Source organism: Gavia stellata, chromosome 2 (assembly GCF_030936135.1).
Source record: "Gavia stellata isolate bGavSte3 chromosome 2, bGavSte3.hap2, whole genome shotgun sequence".
Taxonomy (NCBI): domain Eukaryota; kingdom Metazoa; phylum Chordata; class Aves; order Gaviiformes; family Gaviidae; genus Gavia; species Gavia stellata.
The window spans coordinates 76,807,612-76,826,041 of NC_082595.1; the positions used below are offsets into that span (position 1 = coordinate 76,807,612).

Consider the following 18,430-nt stretch of genomic DNA (forward strand, 5'->3'; position numbering starts at 1 on the left):
TCAGCTAGTAATGCATAGATAATTGAAAGAAAAAAATAAAGATTATTACAGGATTAAAATAAGGTACAATTTAATTTTCACTGTTACCTACATATACAAGCAATAACTACCTCGCAAACAGATTATAAAAAGATTCCAAATTAAGTTTACAAAAGTATCCCGAGACAGTTAACTTCAAAATCCCACCCACTGCTGTCATTAGTAGGCATGTAAAATTCTTTAGCAAATAGAACAGTCAATGGAGCAGCACTAGAATAAAAATTTATTTTCCTTGTCTCATAATTTTTCCACTCTCTTAAAAAGAGACACTCTACCATAAAATTCTTTTTAAAACAGATGGAGACAGGTACAAACCATAGTCACCTGGGAAGATAAGAATGTGGAAAAGTAACAAATTACAAAATCATAAACTGCTATTAGGCTACTAATTAATAAGCACTGCCCATTCAACCATATAAATATATAATTCAACCGTGTGTGTGTGTATATATATATACACATACATATATATATAAAAGCCTGAACAATTTGCATTTGCAGAACATTAGCATTTTGCCAAATTCTAAAGTACATATATTTACAAAAAGGAAATCAGCCAGACAAAAGAAATATCCTGCAACTGTTAATTCTAAAACTGTAAGGGTAACTCAGGTGAAACACTGCAGGGAGCGATGACAGGTCAGACCAAGTTCTTTTTTTAGCGTTTCCTATTCTTTAGGTCTACAGCATGTTATGCTCAGCAAATGGGACTTTGAGATTACTCTTTTGAGACACCTAATAGTCTCCACTCAGCAAAGACCATAAGTACTTTCTCTGGATTTGGCATTCCTCTCTGGAGGCCAGATATGTAGAAGTTGGATGTCAACATACCTATTTAGTCAGTACTTAGACTTAGTTAAAGTCCAAGCTGCAGGAAGGTTTCTTCCAACCAGGTTGCAAATCCTCACCTGTAACAGCTAACTCCAGGGACTGGCTCAGTCATCCTGTTTTATTTCAAAACTAAAGACAGCGATGTTTACTCAAGTTACATCTAACAGTCACTGGACAAGAGCAGAAATTGTCTGAAGAGCATGGACTTAAACCTAGGGTTTCCTACTCCTAAAAACAGATAAGATATCACACAGGTGGGATTTAGTTCTCACATTAAGACATGTAAATGCATGTTTGTGTCAGTGAGCTACATATCTAAGCTCATGCTATCACCACTGCTCGATTCAGTTGCCTAAGCAGACACATTTAGTGACAGTGCCACTAATGTTGCTCAAGGGTATCAGAGGCATCTACACTGACAGAGAAAATGTGACACAGGACTTAGAGAAGATCTGCAGTCCTTTGGGGTAGCAGCTGGAGACCCAGCCCAAAACATTAGGGTACTCTGTAAGTGTTTCATAGCTCAGACATCCCAACCACATGGAGACATCTAAATGCACATGTCTACCTTTATGCATCTTCATCTTGAGGAGACTCCCATCTTGGTGAAAAATCTCTTCAAGAAATATAAGGCAACAATCTGTCTAATAACTATGCTGGTTGCAGAGGTTATTGCTCCCACCAAAGCTAAGATATGCTCACTAACATGGTTCAACTGCACTATTTAATTTTGCACTGAAACAGATAGGGAGAGCCCAGGTGATCAGTTAACAGCACTTTTGCAGAGAGGCTAGTGTGTGTCTAAATTGCTACAATGGCATTACAAAGGGAACCCTCACGCTGCCCCAGCACTTTCAAAGCTGCATAACGAACTGTTTTCGTATCTTTGTCAGAGCTTAAGTGCCATGTGGTTATTCCATCTCTGGACAAAACCCCCCTCTCTCTGTATGCTGTGAAAAAGATTTCAAAAATCATGTCTCAAGTCCGTAGTTACTTCAAAACTTTTCAAGGATGCATGTGTTTCCCAAAATACCCATTGCTCTTCCAGTGGCCTAGAGAGCTTGCTGGTGAGAAAATGCTACAATCTGCAAGGAAGAAAATATATATCCCTTTCTGCCTGAGTTGCTTTACTAATAACAAAAATATTTTTTGCCAACAGATCGGCAAATATGGAGTGGTGTGCAATCTAGTGTTGAAACTGTTCTTTAGAACAGGAGTCTTGAAACAATACACATTTTGCTATTATACAGATTCCAGTATCCTCCTGTGTTTTGTGTCTTTTCTTTACAAAATACTTTTGAATGAAGCTTTTTTAAAAAATGAAAATGAAATTGTTGTATCAATTAGATACCAGTTCCTTTTGTTTATTCCTTTCCTTGCTCTTTTCATAATCAGGCTTCAGCGCTGTGGAGGAAGGTAGAAGAACTGATCCTCCACCTTAATGAAGCAAACAAAAAGTAAAGCACTAACAAAAAGGGCACAGTAGTTCCTGAGTGGCTACCAAACTTACATACTTGTTTAACTTTATTTTCTTTAATTTGGCTAATCTTATTTGATTTTCTAATGTGAATATTCAGGAACACTTGTTTTGCAAATCAAACATTTCTGTGGAAAGAAAGTTTGCTAAAAGAAAGAATTAAACAAATATGACATACCAAATACAAAGTTTAAGAAACAGAACAGTGGCCAGTGTCTAAGCAGGTATAAAAATCTCTTTGGGGACCCAAATCAACATCAAAGTAACTTGTTTTGTAAATATTAATATATTTTACATATATAGAAAACAAAATTTATTATCTGAAACAAATGCATTCAAATTAACAAGATAAATTATTTACAGTATTAAAAAAGTGGTGTTTCAGAGAATTTTTCTGACATAAAAATGGATCTGATGAAACAAATGGAAGAAGAAGGATAAGGACTAATGCTAAAAATCTTTTCTATTTATGGTGAATATGCATTACTAGGAGACATAACAAAACTAAATGTTATTTATCTATAAGAAAAAAATGCCATTCATCATAATAGTTACCCTCTAAATTTCTCAAAGGCTCTGGATCAGTTGAGGTATTGTTGAACTCATATTTTAAAGGCCTTTTCTGTTTAAGATGATTTCTATTAAAGTATGTTACTTTAAATATTACTATGAAGATAATTCCATCACGCAGAAATAAAAATTTAAAAATCAAGTAATACATAAGGGGATTTTATCAATATTCATTAATTTTGAACAGAAAGGTTTAAAGTAATCATTAAAGGAGTTAAATTTACTCAGATTAAATCTTTGAAATCATTAGTCAACTTGGAGTAAATTAGGCCTACTGTGCCTACACTTGTGCGTACACAAGTAAAGCCAAGCAGTATACAATGAATGTAAGAAAGTTTTAAAACTGAGCACCAGATTTTATTTTGCTCAGGTCATGACTTTTTTGATTAAATCAGAAACTAAGTCTGTCCTATAAGAATTTGTAGTGATAAGTTACCAAGTTTAAAAATAAACATTTTTATCTCTGCCAACCAGCCATTGTCTCTAAAGCACACAGAAGCTCTACAACTCCTAAAAGACGGGCATTAGTTTCCTAACTTGGAACCTCTACACGCATGTTATGTCTTGACTTTAAAATTCATAGCGCTTATTTTAAACATCACCTGAAACAACTTTCTTTGTTGCCATTTTCACTGTGTATGCAAACACCGACAAATTGTTTTCCACTATAAGAAACAGCATTTATTCAAAACGGCACCTGGATTATTACATTTTTTTTCTATCTTTAAAATTGGAAATAAATTGCATTATCTCTGAAACTCCTGTATAGCATAGTAGTTTAAAGTAAATGTTTTCCAATAACGACAATTTTCCTGTCTGGCTCAAAAATTTTCCAATGCAATCCCACAACAAATGCACTGTTAAAAAGTAGGCTGCTTGTTTTAATCAATTTGTATTTGAGCTGAGTTCAAAAGAACACTCACTCTCCATAAATATAAAGAAAACAAAGGGAATTCATCTGAGAGGTGAAGAATAATTTGATCGAGGTTCTTCAGAAATTTGATTTTTTCTTCTCCATCATAGTCTGAGCTTGAAACGTTACTTTCTTCTGTCTCATTTTGAAGAAGTTGTTCCAGAATCATGCACAAAGGGGAAATATTTTCATACTGGGTAACGTCATACACAGCCTGGATCTGGGAATAAAGAAAAATTGATAAATAAGCACAGTGGGAAAATGCTTCTGCAGCCCACCGTCTCAGATGACAGTTTAAGGAATTACGTTAAAATTTGCAGCAGTATTTATATAATTAGAATGGCTATACGCTCAGTACAATTACTTCTAAGAAATGTTTTCCTTTTTGTGGTAACAGCCGAACAACTAACTTTCCATTATACTACCAAGTGAAAAGTCAACATAACCTGTTCATGAGTCAAAGAGGGTTTTCTCTACCTAATTATCCATAGGCTGTGACATAAAATAATGATCTACAGATAAACAACAACAACAGCTTAGTTTGTTTGAGGCATGTAATTAAAATTGGTGGATTTCTGCTTTTTGAGAAATAAAATACAAGTAAAAAAAGCAATTTTTTTACTCTCAAATATAGACAATCAGCTATTCAAGTGGCACCTCTAGAAAGCAAATAAAAAGTTCAAATCCTTAATCTCAATAGAAAATACACAAGCCAGTACTACATATCTGAGTTAGTGACAAAGCGGAAGAGTCAGTTTGTCAAAGAAGCTCACTGACCAAACTACAAATTCATTAAAAGCCTTACAACTTTATCTAATATAAAGTTATTTGTCCTGTGTTTGGAAATTGCAAGTTCAAACTGAAACTTTCAGAATCTCTGCCGTACATAGGGAATAACTGGTAAGATAAAAACTTAAACCTTGGGGAGTTGTCTCTCTGGAATGAAATTCTGTGTCCTCCTTAACAGCAAAATCTACCAATAATGTGAGATGACCTTCTTCTAAAAAAGGCTGCAATTACAGCAGCTAGATGATCAGAACTGAAATGTAAAATCATAGCTGCTAGAAAATTAATTATATATTTTAGAAAATGGACTTTTGTAGACATCTTGAAAATTAGGTTAATTGCTGAAAAATATTGTCCCTAGCCTTGCATGCTCCAGTTCTGTCTCTCTGGAACCTGGTAAGAAAAATATGCAGTTCAAAAGCTGCTGCCAAGAATTCAATATTGACATTCTTATCACAACAGACAGCAAAAAATATAAAAGGACAATATTAAGTATTTGCATACTTCTGAAGTCCACTTAAATCAAATTGTATAATTAAGGAAAACGTCCTTCTAAAAAAGAGGTAACAAGTCTGTTTCTTCATATACCAAGCATCTGACTCTAGGACATCCATGCCTACACACCGATTGTTTTGACTATTAACTAATACTGGTGAGATAAGTGTATTTATTTTGCTTATTTGACTAAATTACAGCTTTCTAAGTTGAGAAAATAACTGGTATTAATGATCTCCTGAATTTCTAGGGAATAGATGATTCTAAAGGACTACAAAGTCTACTCTTTCAGTGTAGGAGTCATCTGACCAAACACAGGCATCAACAAGCTAAGGTAGCTATCCTTGGCTCCTGTTTTAGTCAACAGAGGGTGGGACTCAGTTGCTTGAATGTAGATATCTATTTCCATTTTGGATGTACAAGGGTATCCAAGGCATGTACATGAGTAGAGCTTTACAGAAGAGTCAGCGGCTGTAAGCCAGGAGGAGTACCTTAGGCCATGCAGTGCGGTATTAGATGTCTGACTTTTGGCAACTGAGTCTTTCAGGATGTAATTCATCCCATTCTAAACTAGATCCTCAGATGTACCATGTCCTGCAACTCTTTACAGTGATAAAGTACGACTATGCCCAGAAAAATTACTATGTAGAAACATAAATTGAAGTTCTATGCTTTTAGTTCCTATAATTTGGATATTAGAAGTACAACATTAAAAGCAAAAACCTTCGTTTGATTCTTAAGCGTTGACCTTCTAAATTCACGCGCATCTTCCTTTCACATGAGGAATCTATAGAAAATGTTTTAGAAAGGCAAATTATGTCACTTCTCTTATCCCCCTAACCTCAGGCTCTTCCAACCAGTTAAGCAATTGCATTACTTTCAGTGGGTCTTGAAAAATGGAACTAATTGCAACTTAGTAAACTATCTAATTGATTATGGATAATAGAAACCACAAGCTAACTAATTCTCTTTCCTCTGCAAATACTACTGCACTAAAGGAAAATTATTTTAGCCACACAGAACTGACTTTGAACAGAAATGGTAAGTCTGATGGCAAGGAGGAAGTATATTTTTGAGGTAATGACTTTTCAGGGGACAAATGCACCTTGAAATACTGTTTTATAAAACCAGAAAAAAAAAAAAAATCAGTCTAGAACATTTTCTGGCTCAAGGCTTATTAACCTTTCCAACCCATTTAATAATCTGAACAAAACGTGACTCCATTTCTTTTGTTAGATGTCTTTTGTAGCACTAATTTATGCAATTACTACCAATGCAAACTTATGCCACAGAATTTGTAGAGGAATTGTTACCTAATGGTGCAGTCAGATAACAGACCTATTCATCTTGCTCACCAATGTCTGTAAGCAGGTAGCAGCATATGCACATGTACACACACATGCACATAGATCATCCATCCAGAAAGTTCAGAAGGTATGTCTATAAAGCAAATCTTATATATAGACTACAATTCCAGAATATATTAATACCAACTTTAAATAACTTTAACACTAACTGTTTTTCAGAAAGAATTTTAAGATAATCACTGTTTTTACAGATCAGATGGGTGTCCAATATGGGTTTTGGACACTGTTTTTTTGTGAGATCAGTCCTTGCCAATTTTTCCTCACCAGGTATTTGGAAATGTGTTTCTTAGCAGTAAGAGGCATTTTGCATGCACCTCCATTTTGAATTTGACTTTTGAAATTATTTTCTTATTATGATTTCTCAAATCAAACAAGCTTTTCAAAGTTAAATAATTTTTTTTAAATTATTGATTATATAAGATTGAGCTTTACATAAAATGGAAACAAGGGGTACAAGAATCTCCTGGCTGGATTTGATGATCTGCTAATCAGAATTCATGTATTTCTATCACCAAGTTCAGAATGCAGCAGTGTTAAAGCTTTCGACTGAAATTAATTCTCCAAGCTTCTCCTGCATTACAGGGTGACCACCTGGAATAGCACACATATTTACTACATAATCTAAAAGCAGGGAAGAACTTCCCTAACCTGTCTTCTTTACAATGCTATCATAAAAACCAGTACTAATACGTTAAAGGAAACCACTCAAAAATATATGCAGCAATGACAGTCAGAATGCTAAAAAACTATCTTGTTCCAGGTCCCTGGCCCTTTATTATACTTCCTCCTTGCAAAGCAACAGATCAGATGGCCCTGGATCAAATTCCAAGCCACTGCTCTCTTATTAGACAGATTTGGAATTGGGGTCTTGTGGTGGTGCACTCCTTCCCCCCGCCCTTTTTCCTGGGCCGCTCTACAACCTCAGGAATTCCAGCTAGGCCTTGGCCTTTGCACAATGAGTTGGGAGGTTAAGCATCCCTTGACCGTACCAGGAACTCTTGCATGGTTAAGGTGGGGAGCAGCACCGACTGTACCAAGCACTCCTCTTAGCCAAATCAAGGCAGGTAATGAAAGCGGCAATAATCAGTCATCCCCTGACAGCCTTGGAACATCCCTTACCTGGACTGTAGCCCGAGTGGCACGGTACCAGTGTTACTGGAATTCCAGTAACTTTCCAGTAACTTGCTGAAGACTAAAGCCAATCATCTTACCAACCTATAAACAGCGGTCCCAAGTGAGACCCTTTGAACTCTCCTGGACTGCAGTGGGCTGCAACCAGCATCTCCCTCTGAGTGGGACGCCCCTCAGAGTTTCACAAACTCTCCAGTTTGTGAAATTTGGAGGACTGCCACCAAAAGCTGGCGATGAGACCTGGGCTAAAACCCTCTCCTCCTTGAGGGTCAACCCTGGCCCGTTGAGAAATGCTGAGACATTTGAAGTGAGTATTTCACGGAACTCGAGGGGAATTTTTAATAGCTATACCTTTATCTATCTATCTATCTTTGTGTTTGTGTGTGTGTATGAATCAATTTGAGTACTCAATAGCAAGTATACTACTATCATTCCAAATCTGTAATCAAGCCACTGTTTTGATTGTAGTAAATTCTATCAACTCATTTTGCAAATGTTAAACTAATCCATGATTAAGTGTTGCTAAGATCTTATGATTTACCTTAAACTGTGAATGAACCTTAGACTGCTGCTAAATACATATAATCCTTTAGATATAAACCATTGACCAAGTCTGAGACTAGGATTAGACCTAGCCACACCTAGACTCCTCTCTGAGGAGTTTAGAAAGCAAGGGGGTCTACTCTGAACCTCGTGACTCAATGGGAGGGTCTCCCCTACTCTTTGTATCTCTTCCATTAAACATAAACCGCTGTCCAAGTCTGTGACTAGGAGTGGACATAGACCATCTTCTCTGAACCTCGTGAGTCAACGGGAGGATTTCTTTGTCCCTTGTACCCTTCCTTTCCTTTAGACATGAACCGTTGACCAAGTCTGAGACTAAGTCTGGATTCAGCCGCACCTAAACTCCTCTCCAAGAAGTTTAGAAAGCAAGGGGGTCCATTCAGAACCTTGTGATTCAACAGGAGGGTCCTCTTTACCCTTTTCTTTCTCTGGTCTCTCTGTATAAATCATTCGGATTTGATTCTAATTTTATTTTCCTTTACATGTTTTAGTAAGTAATACAGTTGACCTTGCCATCGAATTCTGTTAAGCTGCATTTTTATAAACTTCTATTAAAACCGCTTTTGCCAACATCCTTGATAGTGATTCTTTAAGCAGCCTAAACCACTCATTCGCGACAGGTCTTCAGCAAAATTTTGGACAAAAAGTAGGGATCTGAAAGCACAGCATTAATTCAAGTAACCTTCATGGAACGGTGGATGTAATTTCTGAAGGTTATTCAACCAGCTTCAGAAAAAATTCAGGTGATACTCTACGTGCAATTTTTGCACTTAGAATACTTTTGTTCTCATGTCTTAGTGGTTCATGCACATTTATATCACAGAATCACAGAATCACTAAGGTTGGAAAAGGCCTGTAAGATCATCAAGTCCAACCGTCAACCAACAAACACCACCATGCCCACTAAACCATGTCCCACAATGCCATGTCCACATGTTCCTTGAACACCTCCAGGGAGGGTGACTCCACCACTTCCCTGGGCAGTTTATTCCAGTGTCTCACCACTCTCTCAGTAAAGAAATTTTTCCTAATATCCAGTCTAAACCTCCCCTGGCGCAACTTGAGGCCATTTCCTCTTGTCCTGTTGCTAGTCACTTGGGAGAAGAGGCCAACACCCACCTCTCTGCAACCTCCTTTCAGGTAATTGTAGAGAGTGATGAGGTCATTTATTCAAATACTCTCAATAACAGCAATATAAAACAAGAACAGGAGAATAAATATTAGCTTTGAAGAAATTCTCTACAATTCCTAAGGCATTTACCAGCCACAAGTCATATTTCTAGTAACGCAGTCCCCTGAGGCTGGAATTTTCATATGCAGAAGACCAATGCTACCTTCAGAGTATAGGCAAATTACTTTTACTCCTTTTAGGTCTCAGAGGACGTACAGAATGGAGACAATACTTTACCAGTGCAAATCCAAATTAGATGAAAAGAAAGAGATTACGTTCATGGCAACTAGTATTTGCTTCCATGCAACTCAGATACTCATGTAGCCTATGGACAAAGTGTCAGCAACGCCTGTATGCTTTCTGGAATAAGCCAAAACCAGCTCTAACTCGGGAAAACTTCTCCTTGGTTTAGAATGGAATGTTGAAAAGCTGTAATTTCTGACAAAATTAAAACAATTAGAATTTATCTAGAAGCACCATTATGTTTGATTAATGACAAAAAACTTTCCTCCTTTTCTATCCCTATAATTTAGTTAACACCTGTTTAGGCTTTTTTAGTCCTACGAAGATACCAAGTTTAAATGTTTATAGCAACAAATAATTATACACAACATAATGTTATATAAAATGCTGACATACTGATGCAAATTTGAATCAAACTGGAAAGATGAGTGTTTATACACCTCTGCCATTTAGAAAGTGATAAAATTGACACTTCTAGAAGATGGCTATCTTAGCAGAAAATTGTTCCACCCAAATCTCCTCAATCCATCATATTCTAACAGTTTTGCTTCTTGTAAATTTTTTCTTGCAACTTTTGCCACTTCCATTTCTTGGCAAACTTTTACTATTCAGCAGGGATATAACTTTTTTGCTAGCAAGGTGTCTTTTCTAGATCCCAAGAAATTCTATTTCAAATTTCACTGAAATACGAAGTGTTATCAACTTGGTACTTCTCTTCTTTTACATGCATAGTTTTCACAGAAGCATAAAGGGAAGACCAAAATAAACAGCAGGAACTTCTAAAGCCTGGCTAATATTGCCTTTCAATGGAAACAGAGGCAGTAGGAACTGCAGCACCACCAGCTGCTGGCTGTCATCGCTTGGGTAGTTAAGGAGGACGGAGGACAGAACAGAACCAAATCTGCCATCTAGCCATTTCCAGAAAAAATCCCCCACAGCCCATCCCCCCCTCAGGGAAGCAAACGGAGCCAAAGCTCCTAGAAATTCTTTCGAGCAAGTAGAAGCAGGCAAAGAGCATGTATCTACCTTGAAATAGTCTATCACCAACCAACACATCATCTCAGCAAATAGTCCCAGTACCCCTTGATTCCTTGCAGAAGGCTGCTGGTACAGGCAGGTGCATGTGCAGGCTGAACTCTTGGCAAGAAAATGAAGATTCATGGGCTAGGAAGCCACAGAGTGAGTATAAGCTGATGTCCCATGTAACACAGAACATGGGACTTAAGCCAAACTACTTCAAACTGTTTGAAGCGGAGCATGCCTGTTAGAAAATGTCTAAGCTTGATTTACACGTTTCTAGAGATACACAACCCTGGGTATGCTGTTTAATGGTCAATTACCCCAACTCTTTTTTTTATTTATTGTATTTGCTGTCTTGATTTTCTGGGAAGTAGGAGGCGTTGCTCCACCTAGAACTAAGAGGAAGGCAGATCTGGGACTAAACAATAAGGCAGTGACAAAGTAAATACAGCCATTGATGTCCACAGAAATTGAAACATTATTTCTGTACTCACTATGCCTGCACATAGGAGGTATGCTTCTCTGAAACTGTTTTCAGTATTTTAACACTGCAATTGTCCTAACAAGATTATCATTATAAAATCAAGTCCCTAAATGGAGAGATATCGACAACATCACTTTTTAGGAAAAAAGTTTCTAAATCATCATAATGAAAAAAAAAGAAAGAAGTGACTGGCTGGAAATGCTATCAACAAGTGATCAGCATTTAATAAATTTTGTGTTTGCTAAGGTAATGCTGACAAACCTAAGTTTTCAGTAAAATCAACACTGTTTTACTCTACCTGTTCAGTCTGAGTCAGAGATTAATGGAAGTGTAGTTCAAGAATGACTGAATTCTTTCCTTAAGTGGCACTACATTCTCATCTTATGAACAAAGAAGATTAATTCTCACAGGGAATTCTGTTCTTGACCCTTCATTTTTCCTTTGAGAAATCCCTATCCAGGCTACTCATTGCTGTATTGAAGTCCTAAAGACAAGACAAACATTTTTTGGAGTGCGGCATGTACGTTTGAATAATAGGCATTTTACTTCAAAACAACATGGGAAGTCTTTTAACTAGATGTTCCACAAGCATGTAAATAACCTCTATGTGGATCATTAAAATTTACAAAACCAGCAATATCCATCGTATAAGAAAGCACACAGTAGGATAAAAGAGGTTATCTCTAATTGCTGTTTAATGTTTAAGTAACATGCTGATAAGCATCTCTAAAATGTTTAAGGCACGCATGCATGAAAGACTTTACTAGAAATCTTTTTGTTCTGATTTTAATACTATTGTATTTGGTTAAAAGGTAATTGTCTTACAAATTGCCATGACTCAGGATTCAGTTTTTAGCTGATTAGCATTTCTCTTTAATTGTTTTTTGTTTTGTGATTTTGAAATGCGCATTTCCCTAACATACCTCCCAGTAATCATAATCCTCATTAACCACGTCAATATTCACCTGCCAAGAAAGTTCAAACTGATTTACACCCTCTTTCGGTATTTAAAGCAAAATTCACACCACCTACAAATCCTTATTTAAATTTATACCAACCCCCGCCCCCCAAACTTTCAAAGTATTTTCATCTTTTATTCAATGGGATCTGAGATTCTAGTTGTGTTGTCTTTATTCATGCTATCACTTTATTCTCAAGTAGGTCCCTAAGATTCAACAGTTCTGATACAGATCAAGACCAAACGTGCCTGCAGGTCAAAGAATTACTAACATTTGTGAAAGTTAAATTCCAGAGGAGGGACCATCAGCTAAACTCTCAGAACAAATGTATCTGCAGGTACAGTGTCTGCAGTGACTACAGTCCTGAGCGACATTTTGTCAACAACACTTTAGATGTCCCAGCCAGCATCACGCTAGAGAGGTTTCAGAAGCAACAGTAAGAATATTGCGAAAATGATGTCTGCCCAGACACAGTAATTTGGCATACCCTGGAAAATACTTTTGATAGCAAAGAGAACAAGCACTTTAAATTCTATCACCCACAGGGACGACGCTTATCCCTGAGACATCTATGCATCGTGCCTCTTCCACATATCATTTACCAGGGTCATCTGTTACTAGCCCTTAATATGACACACTGAATTACAAGAAATTCCCAAGCCATCTAAAGCAATATTATTCTTATCTAGTAATATGATTTTCACAACATATTATAAGAAATTAAATATACCAGCAGTAGAGCATTCAAGCTTCCATTTTGGAGTAAGAATCATAACAATTGCCTTGCAAGTAACATAACAAAGACACAGAAACCTTTAAAAAGTAAATTCTAATCCCCGTTATCCTGTTAAAGAAAGCTAAAATATGAGCCAATAAGAAATCTCATTTAGAGAGAACAACCAAAAAATGAATGTATGAACCTTCTTGGGATAATGGGAATTTATAACCTATTTTACTCCAATCTACAATGCATAAACTTCAACTGTCACTTCTGTCATATATGTTATTTTTGAAATCTATTCTAGAATAAAAAAATTCAATTCTTCACAAGCTGAAGCATGAAATATGTTGGGTTTTTACTATTCTTTTCAGAAAAGAATCCAAAATAAAGATTGAGAAAGGATCTGTCATAGTATGGGTCCTTTCATATCAAATGGGCTCCCTCCTGTAAGGAGGCTTCTCAGGAAGAAGTATAATTGCTAATTGTCTTGATGAGATGGTACCCAAAGTACAGTAATGGCTTCAGTACATGGGCTGGGGGTGCACAAGAAGTTGGGAGGGGACACAGCTGGGACAGCTGTCCCCAACTGACCAAAGGGATATTCCATACCATATGACATCATGCTCAGTATATAAACTAGGGGGAAGGGTGGTGGTGGGGCTGCTGCTTGGGGACTGGCTGGGCATCAGTTGGTTGGTGGTGAGCAATTGTTTTCATTTGCATCACTTGTCTTTCCTGGGTTTTATTTATCGCTCTTTGTTATTTTCCTTTTCATTACAATTTGTTGTTGTTGTTGTCATTACTATATTTCAATTATTAAAATGTTCTTATCTCAACTCACAAGTTTTCTCACTTTTACCCTTCCAATTCTCTTCCCCCCATCCCGCTGCGGCGGGGGGAAGTGAATGAGTGGCTGGGTGGTGCTTAGTTGCTGGCTGAGGTTAAACCATAACAGTCCTTTTCAGTGCCCAATGTGGGGCTCAAAGAGTTTGAAAAAATAACAGACTGATCAGAGTGTATTAGAAGGGATTTATATCTGTTAACAGTTGCAGTTCACGAACTAGTTGCCTAAAATGGATTAATATTTCCCTTAGATATGACTATGAAACAAGACAACAAAATATGGTGTTTCAATTATTCTAGCATCTGCCTAAAACACCGGCTTTCCACTACAATTATGTCACCAAATCCCATAACCTCCTCCCAACTTTCAGAGGATACCATCAGAGCCTTCCAAATTCTAACTGGAAGGCTCAACAGGCATGGTAGGATGTCATAATTTAATGAAAATTAGACAGGATAGACAAGCAGTGGTACTTTCTTATTTAATGTATTTAAAAGTATGTGGAATATGTATGTAGAATAAATCTTGAATGGACCAGTAGAATTTAACAGTAAGGAAATGATGCTTATTCAGCTTAAATACATGACAAATTACAGAAGCAAAATATTTAATTGAAAATCATACAAAATATAAAATATCACAAAATTATGAGCACACCACAGTGTATCTAAAAGTTTATACACATGCTGTAAAGCTTACTCTTTAGAAGCAATTACTCCTTTGACTAAAACATGACAAAACATAAAATGGAACAGATTGCTTCCTACAGTCTTCCTAGGCTTTAAAGAAACTAAACGGGTATGATTGTGAGCAAATATGGTTTCTCTTTCAAATTTCACTTTTCCATTAACTTTCCATTATACTTTTCTGGAAAACCCCAAACCAGTAGTTTTCTAGACATTTTCACATACTTAATTTTTTTGTTTTTTTCAAATGCCACAGCAGCACAATAGTGTAAAAAGACAGGTTTTTAAGAAGTTCAGAACAGCAGTTTAGAACTTGTGAGTGTCACAGTGAAACCAGTGCTGGAAAGCAGTGATACGCAGTTCAAGATTGGCCGTCTAAAATTCAGCATGCCAGGAGTAACTCTAAAGACAGTTACGTTTAGAAAGATCCTTTTGAAACCAAAAATTTTCTGCAGCTTGTGTGAAAATTGCAGCATCCTGACAGAACACAAAAAAGCAAAGTAAGCTTGAAAGGGATTAAACTATAAATTGACTGTCAGAAGCCAAATATTTTTTCTTTCAATTTTTGAATGTAAAAAACATATAGGAAGGATTACATAAAGGAAAATGCTTATAATTCTAAAAGTTGTCATACCATCTGAAACAAATCATAGAAGAATTATTGAAGAAAGATCTGTGGTCTGAGCATTATTATTATTATTTAGTGAAATATACTAGGTCATACCAAGCCAACTCAAGTCCACGGGCTTCCTGTACCTAAATCTGGAATAGCTTGACTTCCATTCAAAGTAGTTTGGGAAAAGTTCTCTGCTATGCAAGTCACAGTTTGTGCATGGCTGAACCTGTCATCTGGATGGTTCTGAAAATCTCAAACGTGTCAGCTGGCAATGGCACAAGTGGCCTTAATGAAAGGAAAAGATTCTGGAGAGTGCAAAGTTAAGCCAAAATTTGGATGTATAGCATCACCGTTTTCAGCAAGCACACAGTCATTTAGAGCAGGCCTCATTCCTTGTGCTAGCAGGATGCCATCAAGAAATGATAAATCTGGGAATGCCAGGATTTGAAATGACCTGGAAGAAAGCTGAAGAAAATTTAGGAAGATTTACATATGGCAAGAGAAGCATGTGAATTTTCATTCTTTGGCATAATTTCTTATGCCAAAACTTCAACACAGCTCAGTAAGACTACCTAGAATTGACAAGTAATGGAGAGATACAGACTCATTCAACCTTCACAGAATCTGTTTGAAGGATAACGTTCTGCAGTTTACTTGGATATCTAAGAGCTGAGTACCCTAGCAAAGTACAGATGATTTTATCAAATGGCTGTGCTAAGCCAAAGACCTAAGAACAATAAAGCTAAAAATTACCAGAAGTGCACTCTATTGCACTGAGTCCCCCAAAACGAAACTATTGCACCTGAACTACAGAGATATCATAGAAGTTTAAAGCAATTAAGTTTGAAGCAGAAGCATCAATTCAAGAAATAATTAGAAACAACAGCCCAATTGGAGCTCAAAGCATGTTCTAAGTCACAAAAGATCTGAACAAAGCCCAGTGAAACAGCATCTCCATTGAGAAACCTGAAAGATCGTGTTTTAGGCAAATGACTGAGGTGTCTGGTGGACTTGTTACAGAATGCTGACATAAATGTATCTGTAGAGGCCTATATAGGACCCTCACAACAGTTAGTAAGCTAAAGTTTCCAGAAACAGGTTGTCATTGATGTGAACGTGGTATGATAGCTGCATAAAAGAAATGTCATAGTGTCAAAAAACCCAGCCAGAGAATAACATAAACAACTGCAGCAATAGAACAGTGTGTCAGTCTGTGACACCACTGGAAGTCAAGAACATACTTGCACTTGGTGGAACTGAATTTTGTAGAAAAAAGAGTTCAAGTCCACCTATCAGCTAAGGTCGTGATGTCCTCTAATGGCCTGAACCAGCCACAATATTAGGTGAACTACATCTGAAAACCTCTCCTCTGTCTTCCTTAGCAGTTACAACCTGTCCTGCCATTTCCTTCCCTGCTGTACCCCCATCTCCACCCTTTTGCCTCTTCTCTATTTTTTCCCTCCCTCATCTCAGGAAAACAGAAGGTAAGATAAAGTGTCCCATTGGCATAACCATGTTCTGGGCCATGAGTGGAACCACAAGAATCTGAAATACACAGGAGGTTGTATTTCATCAATCACCACAAACTCATTTGCTAAGAATTCTCATATTGTCTAAGAATTGCCTCTCATTTGTCTAAGAATTCTGAATCTGAACAAAGTAAGTTTTTTTAATTTAGTTTGAACTTCCCACAAGAACATGGTTTTGGGGGTAAAAAAATAAAAATAAAATACAATCAAAGAGTAGAAAATAATCAAATCTGCAAACTAAAGATACAAATCTCTTTAAAGTCACTTCAAAACTATGGATGTTTTGAAGGGGACTGGACTAACAGAATAAACAGCATTATTTAAATCACTGCATGCTGCTTGTATAGAAAGTACAGTTTAAAAATGCAATCAGAATATGGTACTTACCTACACAATTTCAGAGCTTAATACAGTTTCAAGGTTACAGAAAACAGTCCCTAATCCTCACCACCATTAAGACAGCACATGACCTTTTGTGTAAAACAACAAGCAGCACCATACTAGAAGAATTAAGGTAACTGACATTCAGAGCGGATTCTCAGAGATAATTCTGTTTTTTCTTGCAGGTGTCACAGTACTTGCTAATTACTAACTGAGCAAGGAGAAATGCAATGCTAATGTCAGATTTACTGTGCAATCAGGATGCAATATTAGATATAGCAAGATATTTATTAAATATTTACCCTGAAAAGACTATAAAAATTCCAACATTTCAGAGGATGACTAGCCTTTCAAAAGGATAGCTAAGCTTCAGTTTGAGACAGATTTTTTTAAATTTTAAATGGTCTGGAACAAGAAATAAAGCATCTTCCTAACTATGCACCAGAAGTAATAATTCAAAATACCTGCCACTTCATTTTATGCACAAAGCTATTTACAATCAGCTAATTCTATTTAATAATTAGCAGTAGGCGATACATACGAGAAGATAGCAATGCTTCTTTAAGTGCTTTTAGTAACACAATAGCATTCTTCTTTTCTCTTTGCTACTTTAAACAGATGTAATGCTGTAACTTTAATGCAATTTAACATAATTGCTTCATTTATTAGGAAGGGTTAAAACCACCGTGAAAGAGATTAAAAGATCATATTAACAAATCATACTAAATACACAGGTCACCTAGCTCTTCAAAATTATTTCAGATGACTGCAGGAAATAATACATTAGCAAAAAGATGACAGGAAATCATTATGGATTGACTCAATAAAAAGAGAGAAGAAACAAAATCAAATCCTATCAAAATCAAGGTGCACAGATCATCTTTGTTATGCTGTAACTGACTCCTAGCAAATTTCTAGTTATTAGAAAGTCTAGCCTACCTGACATAGTAATAATAACATTACTAACAAGTGAAAGACATCAACTGCAATATAAAGAAAATCTCCTATTTTAATGCTCAAACTTACTTTATTAGAAGAAAATCACTATCCTGGATGTGAGCTTTTCTATGTTCCATTGCTATCAGTGCTCTTGTAGAGAATATGTATGCTATAGTAGAGGGAAAACTTCTGGGATAATACAGCAATTTGCAGACTGTGAACAAATAAAAAAAAGAATACTGCTACATTTTAATGGCTTTAAAGTAGCCATGCAATACATTCCTTCAAGCTTCCCTAATGACAGCAAGTCAGCCAATAAGGAACTCATGCTGTGACTGTTTCTGCTACCGAACTTAACTCATTTTAACTGAATTCAGGTTCTCCTATAGTATATTGGCACACAGCCATTGATTTAGCAAAGTTTTTAAGCTTCCCAGCCTGCGAACTCATTAAAAATTTCTCATTTGCTTTTGTCACAGGTCCATCTCTCTTCCTTAATACTGTGTATTTTATAGTCCCTACAGGAGATGGAGGAGATGGGATTATCACCATGTAGAACTATGGTTCTTTCAATGTTCTTTTCAGTTCTCAATCCTCTGGCCAATAAGAACTAAAAGACTTTGACTTCCTTAATCCTAAAGGGTTAATTAGACTTCTTCCACCT

The 18,430-nt window shown here is 36.6% G+C and overlaps 1 protein-coding gene across 1 annotated transcript in view; it reads right to left on the minus strand.

Moving 5' to 3' along the window:
- Positions 1–3,798: 3,798 nt before the first annotated feature.
- Positions 3,799–18,430, minus strand: part of MEI4 (meiotic double-stranded break formation protein 4) — a 68,679-nt gene continuing 54,047 nt past the window's right edge. The window contains exon 5 of the mRNA XM_009814473.2: positions 3,799–4,050. Within this exon, the coding sequence (XP_009812775.2) occupies positions 3,799–4,050 (252 nt within the window). The remainder of the gene's footprint in view (positions 4,051–18,430) is intronic.